The sequence below is a fragment of the Phyllopteryx taeniolatus genome, chromosome 11 (genome assembly GCF_024500385.1).
Source record: "Phyllopteryx taeniolatus isolate TA_2022b chromosome 11, UOR_Ptae_1.2, whole genome shotgun sequence".
Taxonomy (NCBI): domain Eukaryota; kingdom Metazoa; phylum Chordata; class Actinopteri; order Syngnathiformes; family Syngnathidae; genus Phyllopteryx; species Phyllopteryx taeniolatus.
Window position 1 is genome coordinate 16,138,218 of NC_084512.1, and position 21,847 is coordinate 16,160,064.

Genomic DNA, 21,847 nt, shown 5'->3' on the forward strand with positions numbered 1-21,847 from the left:
GCGACTGGTTAGAGCGTCTGCCTCACAGTTCTGAGGACCTGGGTTCAATCCCCGGCCCCACCTGTGTGGAGTTTGCATGTTCACCCCGTGCCTGTGTGGGTTTTCTCCGGGCACTCCGGGTTCCTCCCACATCCCAAAAACATGCATGGTAGGTTAATTGAAGACTCTAAATTGCCCGTAGGTGTCAATATGAGTGCGGATGGTTGTTTGTTTGTATGTGCCCTGCGATTGGCTGGCAACCAGTTCAGGGTGTACCCCGCCTCCTGCCCGAAGATAGCTGGGATAGGCTCCAGTACTCCCGCGACCCTTGAGAGGATAAGCGGCACAGAAAATGGATGGATGGATGGATGGATGCTTTTTAGAGCATTTCCACTTTTAAATATTTCTTGCACTGTACGCTGTTTGAATTGTACATTTATTTTTTCCTCTTTGTTTTAAATGTTCGTAAGCTGTTTTTTTCTTTGTTTTTAAATGCTTTTAATCATGTAAAGCACATTGAGTTGCCTTGTGTATGAAATGCGCTATATAAATAAATTTGCTTTGCTTTGATTCTGAGGTTTCTTTTAGCAACCAAGTACAGAGGTGCTTTGTTTTGTCTTTGAATTACTGTACTATTTTGGCAAATAACTGACGTTTTTGGGATTTGCACATTGTTGAAGCCATTTTTAAAGTGACTCAGCGAATTATGCACATATCTGTACCCTGGTTAAAATACAGTACATCAATTTTAAGGGTCCCACACGTGACCCCCACGAATTGACTAAATAATTCCCCCTGGGAAATGAAAATAAAATTATCCCAGAGAACGGTATCACCAATCAACACATGGCCTCATGAACTAGTGGTTAACAGATCTGCCTCACAGTTCTGAGGTTGGGGGTTTGAACCTCCTGAGTGAGCTTGAGGCTGTCCCAGCTGACTAAGGGCGAGAGGTGGGTTACTCCCCTGACTGCTGGCCAGCTGAAAGCAAGGCACAGCTGGACAAACAACCATTCACACATTCTTCAATGGTGCTAAAACAGGCACGTCAACCTGGGAGGGAAAAGAGGCCAACTGTCCCAGGGCCGAGTCACTGATGGTGTAGTGGTACACTCGCCTGACTTTGGTGTGGGCAGCGTGGGTTCAGTTCCCACTCAGTGACAGTGTGAATGTGAGTGCGAATGGTTGTCCGTGTCTATATGTGCCCTGCGACTGACTGGCGACCAGTTCAGGGTGTAGTCCGCCTTTCGCCAGAAGTCAGCTGGGATAGGCTCCAGCGTCCCGCGACCCTAACCAGGATAAGCGGTGTTGAAATGGATGGATGTCCCAGGGCCCTGAGCATTTGGGGGGGCCCTGGATGTCCAGCAGAGGCAGATTGGATACCGCCGCTAAAATGCGCTTTTGGGTCATGTCATTGTGGATCAGGACTGTGTTTGTGTGTGTGCGCAGGTGACACATTTGGAATGTGTGCAGGATGAGCAGCACATTCGTCACATTAGCGGAAGTACTGGAGGCCCGAGGGGGGCCTCTGCTGGAGGAGGAGGTGTGGGCCCTGCTGCTGGCCACAGCAGCTAGTTTAGTGGACGCCTCCGATAAAGGTAAATCGCCATCCAAATGGAAATTATTCATGGCTGCACATGCACCACTGTGCACCTGCACTACGTCTCTTACACTTCTCTTATGCACAAAGGAATGAGCATTGTGTTGGCACTTTTTCCACAGGTCAAAACAATATGTGTAACATCATTAGCCCCGCCTCCTTGCTGCTGTCAGTTACTGGGAGCTTAGCATTTAAGAACTGTGGCCTATCAGAGGAGGCGTCGACCTTCACTGCTCCAGAGATGCTGCAGGGCCATGCCAGCTCAACCAAACCTGCCATAGAGAGGGTCAGTGAATGTCATCATGAAACCTCACATCACTGCTGACATATTCATCACATTATTATTTCTTCATAACGTGTTGACGACCGCCGGCACTGTGGACGACTGGTTAGTGCATCTGCCTCACAGTTCTGGGGACCGGGGTTCAGGTCCCGGCCCCGCCTGTGTGGAGTTTGCCTGGGTGGGTTTTCTCCGGGCACTCTGGTTTCCTACCACATCCCAAAAATATGCGTGGTAGGTTGATTGAAGACTCTAAAATTGCCCGTAGGTGTGAGTGCGAATGGTTGTTTGTTTCTATGTGCGCTGCGATTGGCTGGCGACCGGTTCAGGGTGTACCCCGCCTCCCGCCTGAAGATAGCTGGGATAGGCTCCGGCAGCCCGCAACCCACGTGAGGATAAGCGGTAAAGAAAATGGATGGATGGATGGATGGATGTTGACGACCACCATAGTCTGAGAAGACAGATACATGTGTATGCCATCTAGTGGCTGAACATGGATCCTTCGCTTCCTAGTCGCCATTGCAAAAAGGTTCCAGATTCAAATACATTATGTACTGCACAATTAATCCCCAAATTATTCGGTCCAAATTTTGATTTTTTTTTTTTTTATGTATTGGAAAATGGCAAAAGATGTTGCATTAAGAGATATCAAATACAAAATATATCATTTAAATTATAAAACATTTTTATAATAGTTGTTTTTGTCACTATCGTGGATTAATTCCAGCTAAAATATACCAAATTCACCAAAATAACATTGACTTCAATTCATGAACAATTTTGGGTTTATAGTAATTGTAGGTACCTCAGTGCTCCAAAGCAGTGATATAGTGTGTGTGTGTGTGCGTGTGTGTGTGCGCGCGTGTGTGTGTGTGTGTGTCTGAGTGCGCTGTATACTTTTTGTGACATTTTTGTTTGGTGTGATGTGAGATGTGAGATTTTTCTTGTAAAATGTGTGCCTTGGCTCAATAAAGGTTGTGAAACACTGCTCTATGGGCAGGGAACCATATTTGGTAACTTAAGCAAAATGGATGCCACAAGCCTCACTAGAAGGTAGTATAGAATTGTGTGATTTCGGCCGGCCAATAAGCAAATAAAGGGAATGATAATAATTAAAAACATTCTAATGAATTTAATGAAAAAAAGTAACATTATTCTCATTAATATTTTTTAGAAACATACTGATGGTGAGTTTTTTAAAGAAGTTAGTAAAGAGACATCATGTAATGCAAATAATATGCTTCAACAATTAATTCTCTGTGGGTTAAAACACTGAAAATGTAAGAGTTGTTCCTCTTGTTGATTTTTGCTACACAGATGCTCGTGTATTCACTGGGTATGACACTCTACTGGTCAGTTGATTTTCACCTACCTCAAAATCAGGTGGGCTCCCTTCATCTAACCAAATCTTGGGATCAAATAGAGTTCATCCAGAAAGTATTCATAGCGCTTCACTTCTTTTTCACATTTTGTTATGGTTCAGCCTTATCCTAAAATGGATTCAAGGTGTATTAATTTTTCCCTTAAAATTCTAAAGACAACATACAGTATAATGAACGTTTTAAAAAAGTGTTTTTGAATTTTTTCTTTCATTTATTAATATTAAAAAAACAACAACTAAGAAATCACATGTACAGTACATACAGTAAGTAATTGTTGTTGTGGCTTGTCCCATCAGGGGTCACCACAGCAAGTAACTTGCATGATTTGTTTGGCACAGTTTTTACACCGGATTCCCTTCCTGAAGCAGCCGCTTTTTTTGTTGCTGTTGGTTTTTTTTTTTTTTTGTTTTTAATCTTGGCTTGGGACCGACTGTGGCTGTTCATTGGGGCACTGACCGGGACTCAAACCCGAGCTGTCTGCATGAAAGTCAGCAGCATGCACCACTACACAACCAGTGTGTACATAAGCATTCACAGCCTTTGCTCAATACTTGTTCACATTGTCATTATGGGGTGTTTTTAGAATTTAATTGAATCAATTTTGAAATAAGGCTGGAACATAAAATGTGGAAAAAATGAACTAGTGATTTTTCCAGATGTACTGTACTGTACAATCATAACATATTTTATTTTTAACGTGCCATCTCAGCCAGTCCAGTTGAGCGACCATCTCAACAGCCTCCTCCTCAGCATGTGTGAGGACGTGTCCCATCGCAGGGTAACCATCACCTCCATCCTGGAAGCCTGCGAGTGTCGTCAGAAAGCCTCCGGCCTGCCGCCATCTGCCGACGTCATCAGGCAGCTGGTAGAGGAAGTCTTCAGTGAACCGGTGAGTGCACACGTGGACCTTTTTGGGGGGGTTCGCAGTGCCTGTTTTTCACAGGTCCTTGTTCCCACAGATAGACCATGCCTCTGACAGTAACTTGCCTCTAAGTGGGCGGAGCCAGATGATCAGAGAAAGGCTTCATGGTGAGTCTCTGCCGGAATTGGATCAGGGGCGAATCTAAGATCAGAATGCCAAGCATGCAGTACATTACAAGTAACAAATGAATAAACAACATAATAACAGTGAGATACATATGGTACAATGACTTTGAAACCACTAATCATATTAAATCATCTAACTACTTTGAATAGTCGAATTATATGATGGAATATCTCATCTCTCTACCTCAGTTCGGTTAGGTACAACATCTCTTTGAAAATTAACCACAGTCAGATGGTCTGACCATATTAATGTGACAGACAACCTATTAGTCACAACTCAACTTAAAAAAGGAAGTCTGAATCTGCACATCATGATACCAAACATAAGCGTTTGATAAAAAGGCAGTTCTTGAATGATTAACTGTCTACATTTTAGAATGTTGACAGAAAAATGTTAGATCCTCTCTGGCAAAGAAGACTCTTGGGTTCGAGCCATATTGTTCTCTGCAATAGTAATACAGCAGTTTGATAGTGAGGCATAGTGTGATGGAAAACGAGATGAAAGATGGTTGCGTTTCCATAAACTTTGCAGAAACCTGAACTCAAGTAAATGTTTCATTTTTCACATTTAGGTCTTAGCCAAACTAGTGTCCAGGTTGACAGGATTAAAATCTTAACCTAAAGTAAGTCTGGGATTAGATTGTTGCCAGAGACCGTAATCAGGTACCGACCTTCGTCCTTAGCCTCACCTTCATTCAAATAATGCATTCATCTCATCATCATCACCACCATTATCATCGTCATCATCATCATCATGAAATCTAACCTGCTTGACAGGAAGGCGAGGGCCATTTGCAGACTTCAGTGAAGGTTGTCCAGAAAGGAGAAGATACTCGATCGACTCAGACTCAAAGTCAGGTATGTTCATGTGGTCCACTGATGACAATGTTATTTATCTGTGAACACATCAAAATCCCAAAGTACTGAATTACTTACGGCACATAAAATAATAACCATGTGTTATGTGAATGTATAAGTAAATTTTTGGGAACACGCTGCCTGTGCTATGCGACCCGTTAATTTTGTGTTCTTCAACATGAAGCCGTTCTTCCAGGGTGTTTACCTCAGAGATCTTGGAAACATCGACCAAGAAGCTCACCCACACCTTTGTACCAGTCATCTTTGGAAAGGCAAGTACTGTAGTACTGTTATGCACTCAAACATGACCACGTTTCCATTTTGGATGTCTTGAATGCGTGTCTGTGATGACTTTGACCTTGCATCTGTTCAGCTTTTCCACACCTACCTCTCCCCTCCTGTAATTCAGGCTCCCGCGAGGGGCTCGTCACAGGGACAGCACCTGCAGTTGGCTCGGCCGGAGCCCCCACCACGACGTCTCTCCCAAGACATCGGGCAGGTCTCACAGTCCTTCCATCACCTTTAGCGAGTCCTCCATCAGCCTGAGCCAGAGGAAAGCTAAGGTAAGAACACATAAACTTATCAAACCAGTTCGTTGGCTAATATACTATACATGAATGCAAGGAGACTCTAAATGAGGACATACATGAACATCTGGTAAAGCTCTGTTTATTAGATCACTGTCGTCATGTGGAGATCGTGGGAAACCCTAATAGGGGTTATGCATGTGGGAAACTGGATTTAGGGATATTAGAAGCACAAAGTCAGTGGGATCCATTTATTATTATTATTATCATCTGCTCTTTTTCTTAACAGGCTTTGGGTCCCGAATTTATCCGAATGGCTGACGAACAGCAAATTGTTCTTGAGCTTCCAGGATCTATTGTGGTAAAATATTTCATTATATTTCCGATATAAGTTGCATGATATACACTCACTTCCATTTTGGTGCAATGCATGTTTCGCCAATATTTTGGTTTAGGTACAAGAGAGGACCAAAATATTAGAAACGCCTATCAGTATGATGTTGTGCGGTTCCAAACTACTGCTAATGAATTTAATTGTTATTATTATTTGTATTTATTTAAAACAAATTGCAGTGGTGCCTTGATTTATGAATTTAATTTGTTCCGTGATCAGTCTCCTAATTCAAAACATCTCTCTCAAATCATCTTTCCCCATTGAAATGAATGGAGATCCATTCCAGCACCCCAAAAACAACCAACAAAAAAAATAGTAATCTGTTTCTTAATAAGAAAAATACCACTCTACAGTATTGTACTTTATAAAAACATTCAGAAATAAAATGGAAATAAACAGTTTGTGCATAATAATAATTCAATGGGCATAGTGTTGTGTCTTCCGGTGTGCATGCCTTGGCCACCGCGGGGCTGTATAACACATACAGACATACCACACGTAAGTTTGATGATGAAACACAGAAGAAGAACATCGCAACTAAACTGTAATAATATTGTTATTTTTTACGCAGAAAATAAATATATGCCCGTGAGTATTGTATGCCCTGTCTGCATGTGCTGCTACCATTCGTGTTGCAATATAAGTTGTTTAAGGGTTTATAATTACAGCAAAATTGATTCCATTTGTCCGTTTATGGCATTTTGCATTGTGGTTTAAGCTAGCGGACTTTCGTAAGACAAAGCCAGGTAGTTTGGCAACTCAAGACAAAAAATTCGTGCGAATGACGACTCGTATCTCGTAAATTGGGTCACTTGTAAATCGAGGTACCACTGTATTCAAAGTACCTCTTGGTTTGATTTAGGGAAGTTCTATACAACTGCAAAGTAATAAATAACTAAGAATAAATAACTTTAACTAATAAAAGCAAAAAAACTCAATTTAAAACCAATCATTTATGTCTTTTAGGTATTTTATTTACAACCAAATGTTAGAAACAACAGCACTGCAAACTAATAACTTCATTTGGTGTAATTTGTGTTATTAAATCCAATTTTATTTTAACAACAAAATTGTATTTTATTTTAACAAAATATTAGAAAAAGCTCTCTGTATGATGTAAGCCATTTCCACACTAGTTACTGCAAACTGATTTATTTTATTGACTTAATGTTTTATTACAATGGCAGTAATAAAACAGAATATTTCTCTGACAACATCAATCAAAAGCGAACGTTATAATCGCTATAAAAGGCTAAGCTCTCATGTTGGATCCCATTAGTGGTAATGTTGTGTGTTTCCTCCGCAGTCGAGAAAGGGTCGCTTGTGTTCGTCTCAGAGGGAGGTGACGGTGGTGCTGCCGAGCGGACAGTACGTGGTGGTCCGCTGCGATATCAAGTCCCGTGCGAGGGATGTGTTTGACATGGTGGTGGCTCACGCTAACTTAGTGGAGCACTTCTACTTCGGTCTTGCCTTTCTCGACGGTACAAGTCCTCATGCATTTAGTAGCTTTGCGGAATGTGCAGTGATATGGATCTTTCATTGAAAATTAATGAAAGGAAGTAATTACAGTAATGTTGTTGTTGTTGTTGTTTTGCTTTAACACAGTAAAATAAGGCATTGATATCAAAACTTTCATAATGTTATACACATTGCAATGAAGTAACACACCTTGCAATGCATTTTAAAATGGTGATGACGTTGACTCGCTTTTCACTCAGTGGACGAGAGGGCATGTCAGTCATTATAACAGCACCACTGATAGTTTTTTTTGTATTTGTTCATATTTAGTTGTGTTTGTCGAAAACAATTAATTAGACTATTTGGCTAAAATAAATATTCTAAAGGTGCATATTAAGAGGTTTGAAAGCAATGTTTTTTTTCAGCAACAGCCCTTTCTGTGACGATAAAAACAAATAGTCAATGATTCAATGAAGAAGTATAACTACATATTAAAAAGTATTATTAGAACGTGAAATCTGTTGTTTTGGCATTGTTATCTTCTAAAACGCCATCAATGCATTAAAGATACTGTAAGTGTCATGTTTCTGGTGAAAGTAACCCAAAAGCAACACAGAAGTAGTATAACGCAGAACAAGTCAGAGACAGAAATATTGTAATCTTAAGTAAATATTTTCAAATGACAGCAACTGGTAATATGTAATAAAGGGTCGGCTAAAAGCAGGCTTCCAGTTGTTTCACATTTTAGATTTGTGCATTTTGGTTTAATTATAGATGCCAAATATGCATTGTAACTTGGAGGGTTGGCAGTGATTGACTTAACTGTGTTGTTGTTTTTTAATTAAAAAAAAAAAAAAATCTAATTACATCAGCTGTTGGGTGGTCCAGGTAGTTACTTACTTTTGGCCCACACAGTATGTTACATTTTGGAAGTGACTTTCCCAACACTGTTGAGAATTGTGTACAAAGAAAGAGATTTGTTTGCATCATATTATAAGTATCTCCTTTCCATTCTGCAGATGATGAATATTTTTTTCTGGACCACGAAACAAAAATCTCCAAAGTTGCTCCCGATAGTTGGAAAAAAGGGCAAATACTTTCCTTTTTGGTGTTCCTTCGAGTCAAATTTTTTGTCGACAATATTGCCTTTGTTTTGTAAGTATTGTGGTGCAGTGTGAAGTCGCCGGGATTCAGATTCTTTTATGCAGGATTTCACCTGTTTCTTTTTTTCTCCAGACACACACTGACTCGCCACCAGTACTACTTGCAGATGCGGAAGGATATCTTAGAGGATCGCATCTACTGCAACGAGGAGACGGGCTTGTATCTGGCTGCTCTAGGTCTGCAGGCTGAATTTGGGGATTACATGCCAGAGGTACTGGAAGCAACCACAACACTTCTGGTGTACCATTTCGGTTTGAGTGTCATATAAGCGCATTGTTTCTGCTAGTTGTATGGGAAGAGTTACTACCACCCAGAGCACTATGTGTCAAAGAGAATGCTTGACAAGCTGGCTTTGCCCAACGTGAAGGATGAGCTGCCAAGACTGCATGCAAGTCATGCCCCGATGGGACCCGAAGAGGCGGAAACGGAGTATCTCAAAGTGCGTTCAAGTTGAAGCACTGGCTTGACAATATTGCTGCTTTTATTAACTATCTTTGACATTGCTTCCAATCAGATTGCCCAGCAACTACCAGAGTACGGGATTATGTTCCACCGTGTGGGCAGAGAAAAAAGGCCATTGATCGGTGAATTGGTTTTGGGAGTGTGTGCCAAAGGAATCATCGTGTACGAGATGAAGAATCAGATCCGGACAGTCACCAGACGCTTCCTCTGGAGGGAAACGGACTCCATTTCCACTGGGGTATGTAAAATTGTACAAATTGACAAAATGTGAAAGCAAGAATTGAATGAAAGTCTATAACGCTAGTTAGGTCATCATAGGAATAGCCACATACCGTATGATGAAAATATGCCCTGCAATGGCTATGAAAAGTATAGGGGATGACATCAGAGTGATTGGCCGAGTCGTATGTCATCGCAATACATTACTCTACATTGACTTTGATCTACTCAAAGAAATGATAATCCTAAATTTCAGAATTCATCTTGAGAAAATTAAACGCTTGCATTCTACAATTTTTGTTGAATTAGTTAAATTGAGAGTTTAATTTCTGTTAATTGAGTCACCACAATTGGAATATCCATCCATTTATTTTTCCGTATCGCCTATCCTCACTAGTGTTGCGTGCGTGCTGGAGCCGAATTAATGGCATTTCCATTCATTTAATGGTAAAAGAATTTGAGATACAAATGTTTCGAGTTAAGAGAGTCGTCACAGAAGAAATTAAAGCTGTATCTCAATGCACCAATGTATGTTATTTCTTTTGATTTGTATCTGGAAAAATAACCCCCAAAATTATGAGTCTCTGGGGAAAAAAAACTAAATAAAACTTTGAGATACTTTTTTTTTTTTTTTTTTTTTTTTTGACAGCGACTGTAAGCACAACAGCATTGCCCTGCATGCTTGTTTTCTTAGCATTCTTGCACTTACGGACGTAAAATACATTCTTGTATGATTCCTAGTGTGTGATAAATCTTGTCCCCTCCCCAGCGCCGTAAACTGATCATTGAATGTGGCGGACCAAGTGGTAAAAAGCACAGTTTTATGACGGAGAGCTCGAAAATAGCACAATACCTCCTCAACCTCTGCTCCGCACAGCACAAGTTCCACAGCGAGATGACGTCACGGCAACTTAACCACAGTATGATGCCAGGTAAAAGAGCGCGTGAACAAGCAGATAAGAATGGCTCTTAAAGTGACACCAACTGTTCTGTCCACCCCTCCAGATGAAAACATGTCTGTCTATGTGGGTTGTAACCTGAACCTGAAGCGGATGTCATGCTCTGAGGGCATGCTGAACCATGTCGGTTTAGCCCCGGGTCAACCGGATCTGCTGTCCAAATCTTGCGAGGATCTGAGCGTCAAGCTGGAGGCTCGACTCCGCCATCAGAGAGAGATGAGGCGGGAGATGAGCAGGGAACTGAACAAGGAGCCGCCGGAAACTGGGGAACTCAGGGGTTTGAAAGAGCGTCCCTACTGGAAGTAATGACATACTGTAAGATAATATCATTCATAGTCTCTTTGCATTATGAAAGTTTATTTTCTCGACATGATTTTTAAAGCACCCCAGAATCGATTCCAAGAATGATGTCCAGTGTCTCCCTGCAGAAAGACTCGGATGCTTCTTCTTCTATACGAGGTGAACTTTTTTAACTATTTTGATGGCTTTTTCCATGTTGCAGTTCTCCTTGCAAGCCACCGAAACAAAACAGGGGTACAAAGGCACCCAAGAAATTTCGGTAGTATCAGAACTGTCACAGAGGCACTGTGTGAAAGAACTTTCTCCAAGATGCTGCATTACACTTGCTAATAATTGCATCACTGCATCAACAACTTCACCAAGCAATATAGTAACAGAACCAAATACTGTTAGCTAATGCTAATCTGCACATCCAACAAAAGTCAGCGCAGCTCTGCTTTTCGCTGTATGTAGTGTTTCGGAGATTATAGATCGGCACCTTGAAAGTGGCTCTGGATCTTTGCCCAAAATTGCTGCCAAGTCATGGGTGGAGAAAGTGGGTGTGGTGGGTGTTATTATGTAAATTACCACAACAGTTACTTAACTGTGGGGTGGATGTGCAGAAAAGCTAGCTCCCAGACATTTTTTCAGAAATAGACAGATACCAAAACATTTATGTGGCCAGAGACCCAACTATTTGTATACAAACAAAAAAGTCACTTTTCCATAATATAGCACAAGATTTCTTTGTAAAGCATTAACAAGCTAGTTAATAACCAATTTGGAAAGCCTTCATTAGTGTAATCTTATTTTAAGTGGTTGACTACTATCTCATTTGCCACTTCTTAAACATTTAATTGAACGTGATACTTAATATAGGTGTAAAGTAGATTTGTTATGGTTAACCTCACATCTAGATTTGCCACCTGTCAAATACAAGCTTAACAGGGTTTCTGTTCAATATTTACAGTTGACACACCAACCAGGACTCCACCAGAGAGAGAAATTATTTGCGTAAGCCTCAAGAAGGATCCCAAACTTGGCTTTGGTGAGTTTGCCATGCAACACTTAGTCGTGAGCTGTCAAGTACAATTCATGAGAAGAGACACTTACCTAATTGTTTAAATGAGGACTTTTGTCTCTGCATCCGCTATGGTCCCGTGGCAGGCTTTGTGATTGTAGGCGAGGACAATACAGGTAAACTCGACCTTGGTATATTCATTGCTTCCATTGTGCCAGATGGACCTGCGGACAAAGATGGACGGATCAAATCAGGTAGGACTTAAAAGTAAATGCAACTTCCTTCAAACACAAACCAGATGAGACGAAATGATAATTTTTTTTTCCCCAGGTGGGCGTCTCATTTCCCTAAATAAGACCAGTTTGGAAGGGGTAACATTCAGCGATGCTGCTGCCATCTTACAGAGTAGTCCTGAGGAAGTGGAGCTGATTGTGTCCCAGCCCAAACGTAACATAAAGCTATTGAACGCAGACTTTATTGTTCATAAATGGATCAGAATTCGAGTAAATGTGGTTGTTTTTATCTATGACCAGAGTGTCTGAAAGACAGCAAGAACTCCCTGTGCCAAAGCACACTGGGCTTGGCATTGGAGAGAAGTTTTGGCTCTCAGACCACCTTGAGTGGCACAGAGTACCGACACGCCATGGATGAACTGGAGGAGGCCATCACGTTGTCCAGCATGGCCACGCCCAAGAAAAACAGAAAGCTTCACATCCCTGTGGTGCGAATACATGATGTACAGGTTAGTACGATAAGGTGTTTTTGTCCTTTTATACGAGGTGATGGGGCGCTTTTTCCTAACAGGGGCTACTTCAGTTTTCATCAAGTCCTCAGATCGCCATGATGACGTGATCCAACATGTTTATTATTATGATCATTATGGGTTTAATGTTTAGTGGCTGTTTATAACAGTTCCTTTAAGATTTTACGTATGGTGCCGCTTTTGTGCATTTTAGACACCGCAATCTTTGGACGTTCCCGTATGTCACTCAGGATAACAGCACCACTGATCTCTTAAGGTGTATTTTTAAAAAATCTGTCAAATAGGGAGCGTGCCTGCCGCATATCCGGCAGTAAGTCGGACTCGTTTCCGGTGAGGGTTGGACTCCGCCAAGGCTGCCCTTTGTCACCGATTCTGTTCATAACTTTTATGGACAGAATTTCTAGGCGCAGCCGAGGCGTAGAGGGGGTCCGGTTTGGTGGCCTCAGTATTGCATCTCTGCTCTTTGCAGATGATGTGGTTCTGTTGGCTTCATCAAGCCGTGACCTCCAACTCTAACTGGAGCAGTTCGCAGCTGAGTGTGAAGCGGCTGGGATTAGAATCAGCACCTCCAAATCTGAGACCATGGTCCTCAGTCGGAAAAGGGTGGCGTGCCCCCTCCAGGTCGGGGATGAGATCCTGCCCCAAGTGGAGGAGTTCAAGTATCTTGGGGTCTTGTTCACGAGTGAGGGTAGAATGGAACGGGAGATCGACAGGCGGATCGGTGCAGCGTCTGCAGTGATGCGGACTTTGTATCGTTCCGTTGTGGTGAAGAAGGCGAAAGGCGAAGCTCTCGATTTACCGGTCGATCTGCGTTCCTACCCTCACCTGTGGTCACGAGCTGTGGGTCGTGACCGAAAGAACAAGATCCCGGATACAAGCGGGCAAAATGAGTTTCGTCCGCAGGGTGTCCGGGCTCTCCCTTAGAGATAGGGTGAGAAGCTCAGTCATCCGGGAGGGTCTCAGAGTAGAGCCGCTGCTTCTCCACATCGAGAGGAGCCAGATGAGGTGGCTGGGGCATCTGATTCGGATGCCTCCCGGACGCCTCCCTGGTGTGGTGTTCTGGGCATGTCCCACCGAGGAGACCTCGGGGACAACCCAGGACACGCTAGAGAGACTACATCCTTTGGCTGGCCTGGGAACGCCTCGTGATCCCCCCGGAAGAGCTGGATGAAGTGGCTTGGGAGAGGGAAGTCTGGGCATCCCTGCTAAAGCTACTGCCCCCGCGACCCGACCTCGGATAAGCGGTAGAAAATGGATGGATGGATGGATAGTCATAATACAAAGTGTCCCTTTTAGTTTTAAAAAGCATCCTCTTTTTTGAAAACCTAAATAATAATTTGAATTGTTTTTCAAAATACACAATTTTTTTCCCTCTTTATTTTCAGGACATGTGTTCCAGGTCTCCCTCTATCTTAAGTCTAAAAACCGGGGAGAAGTTTATAGTGGAGTTGAAGAAGAGTGGTGGGAGTCTTGGCTTTAGTGTTGCTGTGAGTTAAAAAACAAACAAAAGACTTTGTGAGCTCTAAGCAACATTATTTTTTTTTATGCAAACAAAATGTTACAATTGAGTCAGTGTGACTGTGTGGCATGGGCTAATGATTTCTTTGTTTCTTAAAAAAGGGAGGAATACACACAAGTGTGAGGTATGGCGGCATCTACATCAAACGTCTGATGGTTGGAGGAGCTGCTGAGCAGGACGGTCGCATTCGAATTGGTATTTTTTTTTATACGTAATGTCGACTTAAACACACATTTATTTATTTTTTGGTATGACGTTACTTTTTTTGTGGGTCATATGTATATGTTTACATTTGGCCAAAGACATTGTGTTTCTGCTTGTTCATGCTCCACTGAACAGGATATCCTCGGATTTGATGACATGTCCGTCAAACACACTTGCGCACAAACACACACACACACACACTGATGTACTGATGCTGCTAATGATGACGAAGATGAGATTGGTGCGTTTGCATATGACAGGTGACAGGTTGATGGAGGTTGATGGCTCTAACCTGAGGGCTGTGACACACCAACAAGCTGTCGAGTGCCTGAAGCGGACTGAGGAGGTCGGCACGCGCACACACATGCACACACAGTAGCTTGCCTACACGGAGCCGCATACACTTCACTAGGGCATCCCACTGATCGTTTTGTCACTGAATATGTTGTTTTTAGTGGGGACCAGAATTTTGGTCCCCCAAAATATGACTGTGGTCCATTAGGTGTTAGTTTTCAGAAAATATTAAAGACAAACACACACTCGTCATCATCACTGAATATATTGTAGTGTTCCCCCGCTACACTGGTTCATTGTCCGCGGCCCTGCTGTATCGCACATTTTTTTAAGTGACCGTTTTTCAAGGGTCTTTTTTTTTGTTACTTTTTTGTAATGCCCTCGCACGTGGGAAAGGAGAACCACAGTCACCGGTGGATTTAAACACTTAAAACACAATGAGCACATTCACACAGCAACATTCGGCCACAGCTCACACTCAGACATGATGCACACTTGCCCATGTCACATGCCACCTCACCAGGCCCCGTCTTTTAAAGTCACATATCGAACACAGACACTACAATACTTACAGTATTTTGTAGACATTTTATGCTTGCAGTGTGTGTTCAAATACATTTACAATGTGTTTCAAGTGTGTTTTAATAGGTTTATGTGTGTTTAAATAAGTTAATGTGTTTAAAGCATGTGTGAGGACCAAACTATTTTAAAAATTTTATATGGCCTCTTTATGTCGTGGATTTTCAGCTATTGTCTGGAAAGTATCCTTCATGATACACAAGGGTTCAGTGGACAAGATATTTGGTCCCCCAAGTCTGACAGTGGCCAATTCGTTTTTATTTCTCAAAGAGGAGAAAAGACACACACAAATGTACATATTCAATCCTATATTTAGATAAGCATCATACATATAATAATAATGGAAAAAAATACTTATATTTATTTGTTGTCTTTTAAGGGCCCAGTGACTCGTATCACACAGCATAAACAAGAAAAAGGTACACAAAGTGCGGACTAATAAACTGTTGTGATAGGTGGTGAACCTGCTGCTAGAGAGGGAACCAACAAGCATCTTGGAACCCAGAACCAACTACCCCCACCCACCCTCCATCCACAGTTCATCACACACTCAGCCCCCCAGGACTGAGGTCTCCTTGGAAACAACCTTGAATGGCCGAGCCAAGGACTACAGCTTTGTTACTTATGGTGAGTGTGCGTGCACAGCAAAGAAAACATAAGAGTATTAGAGACACAGGCACAAACAGGCCTGAGGTGACTCTGAGTCATCTGACAGTTACATTGTGGTGGCTGTCAGAGTTATCTAAGGCTGACGTTGCCTTGTTCCCCCGAGAACCTTCACAGTCCAAGTCTAGTTAAAATCAGAATCATCAGAATCATCTTTTTTTGTCAAGTATGTCCAAAAAAAACACACAAGGAATTTGTCTCCGGTAGTTGGAGCCGCTCGAGTACGACAACAGACAGTCAATTGACAGAGAACACTTTTGTGACATAAAGACATTGACAAAAAAAAAAAAAAAAGTCACTGAGCAATAAAGGGTCGCTAGTTGTCTGGTAATGCCGGTACATAAAAGGACAGTTCACTGAATCGACATACCTTGACCACTGCATACCATAACAAGTTTAGTTATTTTATTCATCAATGCATCCATTTTCTATAGCTGTTGTGCTCATTAGGGTCACGGGTGATCTGGAGCCTATCCCAGCTGACTTTTTGGTGTACAAAATATATGGGATATAAAATCCAAAACCACTTGTCTGTTGGCGAAAGTGCCAGATGTTTAGTGTTTTCGTAAAGCTTCAGCCTTTCTTAAACCGAATCCTAAATGGAAACCCTAATTAATGTCATCGCTAACCTCTTTGCTGTACGTTTCCCATTTTTTAACTTTGTCAAAAGGACTGTTCATTGAAACAACAATCCTAGGAGGGCTTAAGACTTTTGAACAGTACTTTTCCTAAGTGTATCATACAGTAACTTTTGAACATTTCATACCAGAATTAAAATAACATGATTCATTAACTCTCCCTAACTCTTCCTAGAAAATACACATGAAGTCATCCTGAAGAAGAGTTTGTCAGGTCTAGGCTTCAGTTTTAATATTTCCCAACTTAACTCGGGGCAAGACCATGGCAGCGTGGTCCGCATCAAACGTCTGTTCCCCGGTCAGCCGGCCCATGAAAGTGGTCTCTTACAAGAAGGAGACATCATTCTGTCTGTCAACAAAGAGCCTGTCAAGGACCTTTCATACAAGGTATGTTGAACTTGATTTGCAATGTCATTTGTCCATTAATTAATATAAAACTAGAAAGGCACAAGGAGAGCATAGAAAACCATCTAGCAAACAGGTACTTAAATCACCAGCCTGCTGCATCGCGGGAGACTCCAACCACCGACCAGCACCCAGGGACTGCAACACAAAGGAAAATTCCACGCAGGAAACAAGCAAACAAAACAGGATATGACAGGTTGGGTCAATTTCATTCCCAGATGGGGGGTAACAGTCTCACAAACGGCATAAATTTCATCCCTGGCCTTCACAAAAGAATAATTTGTCTTTTTTCCAGCTTTATCCTTGTGTCGCTATTCTGGGTGAAATGTACAGACATGAAATGGGGGCATGAAGGCCATCTGGAAATTTCCCACCTCTGAGGTAGTATTACAGGCAGGATGGAACCTACAGTATGTGAATGGCAATAGTGGAACTCTGCAACAGGGGTGTAAAGTTTAACACCTGACACTCACATCTCCTGCCCTGTTGTGTTAAACGCAATTGCGCTGTTTGATTTTTTCACACATCTAATCATTGAAATGTGAAATACCTCTCGTGCTTTTGCGCTGAGCAGAGGTAATGATTTTGATGTTGTTCATTTACAGTATGTCAGCGGAAGAGAAAGTGCTGAGTCAGACGTGTGGAAAAAAAATGTGAATGGGCTCCAGAACCAGGGAGTGCAGCATGGCTACATCATTGGTTCACTAATCTTTTAATCTAATGCTACCCCAAATAGCAAGCTGGTTGTGTCACAGTGTTTCAGTGTGTTCTGCCAAGGAGTTACCGTCACACAAACACTGGAATACATCTCAGGTCATGAAGACTACCCTGAATTACCCACACTTTTTATCTTCGCTATCTTAGAGGGTTTTGTTCCTGCTACGAGGTGCCCCTTCTGAAGTTCAGCTCTTGATCTGTCGACCCGGTCCAGGAGTGCTGTACGATGCTGATGACAACACACTGGTGAGTATAGATATATCTTAAAGGATATCTCATTGTCCAAAATGTATTGATATTACTTTATTATTATTTATTACTATTATCTTCTCTTTCTGTGTTAAGAGCCCTGCACCCACCAGGGAGATCCGATCTCGGTCTCTGGACATCCGTCTAGGGGACGACTATAGCCAGCTTCTTAAGTTTCAATTTGATGTCAACATACCTGCTCAGAATACGGCAACCACCCTCGAGGAGGAGCTGAATGACACAGCAGAGAAAAGCCCAGACTCTCCTGCAGCTCCAAGATTCTTTGAGGGACAAGAGAGCGAGGTTCAAGGTGAACAGACTCCTCCATCATCACCTCCGGCGGGATCACATCCCATACCCGGCTATCCCACGTCTCCTCCGACGCCAATCTCGCCAGCCTCGCCTGCTTCTCCCACGTCACCCAGCTCACCGCCAGTGTGCTTTCGACCAGTTCATCAAGAGTCGCAGTTGAATGTCGGGAAACCAGAAGGACAACAGGAAGTAGTAACAAAGAAGGCAAGCAAGGATGGGGAAGAGGCCGTTGCAACAAGTTCCACCGCGATACTTGACGTCTTCCCTAAGACAGCTTCAAAATCCATGTATGCCAGGTAGGAAAATGACCCAAAACAACATTGTATTATATGGTAACTATTTCTGGAACTTCTTCATGGATTAATTAACAAAACGGCAAGCCGGGATCACCTTACCTTACGCCTATATACTGTATATTTGACACCCGTCAAAGGCATGTTTTTTTATTGGAATCTCGCTGAACTAAAAGGTTTGGTTATTTCTTCATGGTTCGTAGACGTGAATAAACATGTAAATGGTTGCCTGAATGATGGATAATCAGTCCAAGGTTCCCCTTGTTCAAAGTCAGCTGGTTTAACATTTACATCCTGAACAGGGTAGGCCATGTTGAAAATCTATCTATCTGTTGTTGACAGCATTAAATTATACACTCAGCCAGACCCTCACAAGCTTATTATTAAGGGTGATCTGTTGGACCAAAAGTTTAGCAATGGGAGTTGGTAGGGCATTGACTTCAGATCAAATTATAGAGCCAATTGCTTCTCTAATTTGTCTGTTTTCCTTGTTGACTGTTGGTTTACTCAGGATTAAGTAGCCAGAACTGATGCTTCTAGTAGAGGATGAAATTGATTTTTTTCTTTGCAGTGGTGTTCGAGAGGAGGCAGATGGAAGTGTAACCTACTGTCTTGTGGGAAATGGACTTACTATCATGGCAGATGAGGAGTATTTGACCATCAGTTCGACCCTAGAACCTCAACAAAATGTTCAGTCCAATCAGGCCACTCAAACGCCATTATCAAACCTCACAAGCCCTAGCTCGCAGACCCCGACCACTTCGTCGAGTTTCTCTCAAACGTCTAACACTCTGTCTGGTCTATCACAGACCTCTACCACTCCATCAAGTTTCTCTCAGACTTCTATCACTGCAACTCTTCTCTCACAAACTTCCAACAATCCATCTAGTTTTTCTCAGACTAGTTTCAGCTCACAGAATCCAAATACTACCATGTCACCTCGAAGCCTCTCATCGGACACCCTGACCACTTGTGCACTAGCACACCCTTCTCAGCCACTCACAACCCAGCCATCCAAAGCCAAGCACCACCCACTTCAGCAGGGGCTGCAGCTTCCACTGCAATGCAAAGCCCTCCCTAAGAACAGTCAGCCTGCTGCAGGGCTTCCTCAAAATCCTGCTCCGCCGGCAGCCCCCATCACAACCCAGATAATCTCCTCAACGCCTTCTTATGTCAGCACACCTGCTCCCACCCTTCCACCCATAATAATACCTCCACCTTCCCAGAGTCATGCACAGCGGAGGGAAGAACAGGAGAAGAAAGAAAGGGAATGCAGGGATGAGGATGATGACGAAGAGGATGAAGAAGAGAGTCGAAGAAAGGTCAGTTTGTTCCCTTATCTCCAAAACACTCTCATAGTCTGACAGACACCTAACATCATCTTTTAACAAAGAACTGAATGTGGAGTCGTCTGTGGATTTTTTTCATTGTTTATTGGTTATTGGTCGTTTGTTTGGTGCCTTGCAGGGATTGGTAAAAGAATTTGAGTTGACGGTCCTTCTGACCAAGTCCAGGAGTGGAAGCTTTGGCTTCACCATCACCCGAAGCAAACTGGACAACTGCTACTACATACAGGAAATACTGGACAACCCAGCAAAGGCAGACGGACGCCTCAGAGCTGGAGACCGGCTTATCACAGTAAATGCCCGCTTGTTTGAAGGCGTGTTAGTTGCTTTGTTGTTTATTTTCATCCGTGTCAATCGTCTCCAGGTAAATGGACATGATGTTACCAATGTGGCAGATGAAGTTGCCATGACGATTCTCAGGTCTTCTCCCAGGAGACTCAGTATGACTCTGGGCAGGGCTGTTACCAACCTAGTGGCACCCCCTTCTTGTGACAGCCTGCCTGATATTGTCCTCTACAAGACACCTTCAGGACAACTCGGTAGGACTACTGCGGGTCCTTCACTCTTTTGTGCCCATATTATTACAGTATATGGAGAGGGAAGCACTGTGGCCTTGCGATTCAAACCTCACAGCAAGAAGGTCCCAGTGTCAAAACGGGCTTCTTCACATAGTCTAGAGACATTATATTAGGTCAACTGAAGATTTGTAGGTTTCAACATGGGTTTGGGGTAAGTTTCTATTCTCCTCAGTGTTCCTTATCACCTGCATGGGACTGACGAAGCTCGCCATGGCTGTAGTTGGTATGAATACATTTTCATTGGCAAAACCAGGTAACACAAGCTACTATTTGTAGTACCTGGCAGCGGTGAGGCCAGTCCTATTTTGGGTGGGATCAAGCCCACCCACAACTTGCCTTACCCTACAAATTTGTCCTCAAATTAATTTGAAGAAGAAAAAAAACCTTGTTATTTATTTATTTAGTTAGTGACTTACTTACTTACTTACTTTCGTAATTAATTAATGAATGTATTTAAAAACAAATTGTTCTGTTTTGATATCACACGCTTTGGGATTGACAAAAAAGTACACCTCATGAAAACCGGTTGAGAAATGAGCAAGTTATGACTTAATTTCATTGTCCATGCATTGCCTTTGAAGGGAACATCGACCTTCCCAACATGGCCGCCACGTAGGCACGTCAGTTAGCCGGGCAGCTACACCGCGCTGGCTTATAGTCTTCATATCTTTGGTCAGAACCGCTACAAACATTAGCAGCAGTGTTAACACTCATGACCAGGTAATGCTTGATTTACAACCCTGACACAACCTCTGACAAAATGACAGTTGACCACACGGCGATGCTTCAAGGCCTCCTCTTGAATTGCTCTATGTTATGTGTCGGCACTGACTCTGCAGGGTTTTGTAATGGTGCGTACTGCGAAGCTATTAGCTAATAAGCTAATTTGGCACTTGGACATATCGCTTGCTAATTGAATTGGAAAGACATTTTACCCAGTGTATCTGATACGATATGAAATGTGTCCGTGAAGTATTTTATGCCAAGATTGGGTGTGTTCATTCATGGTGTTAGTTTTTGTTTTTGTTGTTTTGTTTTTTAGAGTATGGGGCAGAAAAAGTTGACATGCCCTGCAAAAACTCAAAATCTTACCAAGAATATTTTATTTCTAGTCTAAACTTATTAAAATTTGACACATCATGTAAATTTTTTTTTTTTTAAATGTCATTGTAGTATAAAAAAATAAGTAACTTACTCCCCTGGGAAGTTTTTTGTTTACTTATTTCAAGTAAAAATGTGCTTGAAACAAGTGAAAATTGTCTAAAAACAAGGTGATGAGTCTTATTTTTTTTTAAGGTTTTGAGTTCTTGCAGTGTGGGTGTTTATTTTCAGTTTAAAAAAAAACATTGGAGTATCAGGTCGCTTTCATTGCTATAACTACATGTGCTAAATCTAGTTAAATGCTAGTTTACGACACGACACTTTGTTTTATTATCTATTAGTGGCGAGGCTAGCTCTATTTTCAGTCGTCCACCAAATGGTCTTTTTCCAGGTCTAAAAAGTTCGAAGAAATTTCAGAAGTGTACTTTCCAAAATTAGGTCATGGGCTCGACCGAGACTCACCCCTGGTACCTGGTCAACACAGGTTCAGAGTGTGCTGAACCAATACCTGTGGTGGGAAGTAACAAAGTACAAATACTTTGTCACTGTACTTA

At 42.3% G+C, this 21,847-nt stretch overlaps 1 protein-coding gene and 1 long non-coding RNA gene across 5 annotated transcripts in view; one reads left to right on the top strand and one right to left on the bottom strand.

The window, feature by feature from the left end:
* ptpn20 (protein tyrosine phosphatase non-receptor type 20) overlaps nt 1-21,847 on the top strand; it is a 36,672-nt gene that overhangs the window by 2,191 nt on the left and 12,634 nt on the right. The window contains exons 2-32 of one of the 2 annotated variants that reach the window (XM_061789545.1): nt 1,429-1,577; nt 1,702-1,865; nt 3,177-3,242; nt 3,951-4,130; nt 4,201-4,270; nt 5,066-5,146; nt 5,331-5,418; nt 5,556-5,709; nt 5,963-6,034; nt 7,374-7,548; nt 8,545-8,680; nt 8,762-8,900; nt 8,976-9,128; nt 9,204-9,389; nt 10,140-10,302; nt 10,376-10,631; nt 10,712-10,788; nt 11,579-11,656; nt 11,776-11,883; nt 11,960-12,076; nt 12,163-12,371; nt 13,778-13,879; nt 14,013-14,106; nt 14,376-14,461; nt 15,444-15,615; nt 16,468-16,679; nt 17,562-17,660; nt 17,760-18,271; nt 18,840-19,590; nt 19,736-19,906; nt 19,979-20,153. In XM_061789545.1, coding sequence (XP_061645529.1) covers nt 1,454-1,577; nt 1,702-1,865; nt 3,177-3,242; nt 3,951-4,130; nt 4,201-4,270; nt 5,066-5,146; nt 5,331-5,418; nt 5,556-5,709; nt 5,963-6,034; nt 7,374-7,548; nt 8,545-8,680; nt 8,762-8,900; nt 8,976-9,128; nt 9,204-9,389; nt 10,140-10,302; nt 10,376-10,631; nt 10,712-10,788; nt 11,579-11,656; nt 11,776-11,883; nt 11,960-12,076; nt 12,163-12,371; nt 13,778-13,879; nt 14,013-14,106; nt 14,376-14,461; nt 15,444-15,615; nt 16,468-16,679; nt 17,562-17,660; nt 17,760-18,271; nt 18,840-19,590; nt 19,736-19,906; nt 19,979-20,153 — 5,170 coding nt within the window. In that variant the 5' untranslated portion in view covers nt 1,429-1,453. Of the gene's footprint in view, nt 1-1,428; nt 1,578-1,701; nt 1,866-3,176; nt 3,243-3,950; nt 4,131-4,200; nt 4,271-5,065; nt 5,147-5,330; nt 5,419-5,555; nt 5,710-5,962; nt 6,035-6,631; nt 6,656-7,373; nt 7,549-8,544; nt 8,681-8,761; nt 8,901-8,975; nt 9,129-9,203; nt 9,390-10,139; nt 10,303-10,375; nt 10,632-10,711; nt 10,789-11,578; nt 11,657-11,775; nt 11,884-11,959; nt 12,077-12,162; nt 12,372-13,777; nt 13,880-14,012; nt 14,107-14,375; nt 14,462-15,443; nt 15,616-16,467; nt 16,680-17,561; nt 17,661-17,759; nt 18,272-18,839; nt 19,591-19,735; nt 19,907-19,978; nt 20,154-21,847 lie in introns of those variants that run through there. The other variant, XM_061789546.1, reaches the window with a different exon arrangement.
* Nucleotides 3,911-21,847, bottom strand: part of LOC133485602 (uncharacterized) — a 71,987-nt gene continuing 54,050 nt past the window's right edge. Inside the window, exons 5-11 of one of the 3 annotated variants that reach the window (XR_009790729.1) lie at nt 18,022-18,103; nt 17,860-17,944; nt 11,722-11,853; nt 10,414-10,625; nt 5,535-5,688; nt 5,055-5,184; nt 3,911-4,304 (exon numbers count right to left, since the gene is read on the bottom strand). This is a non-coding gene — a long non-coding RNA (uncharacterized LOC133485602). Of the gene's footprint in view, nt 4,305-5,054; nt 5,185-5,534; nt 5,705-10,413; nt 10,626-11,721; nt 11,854-17,859; nt 17,945-18,021; nt 18,104-21,847 lie in introns of all 3 variants that reach the window. The other 2 variants (XR_009790728.1, XR_009790730.1) reach the window with 2 other exon arrangements.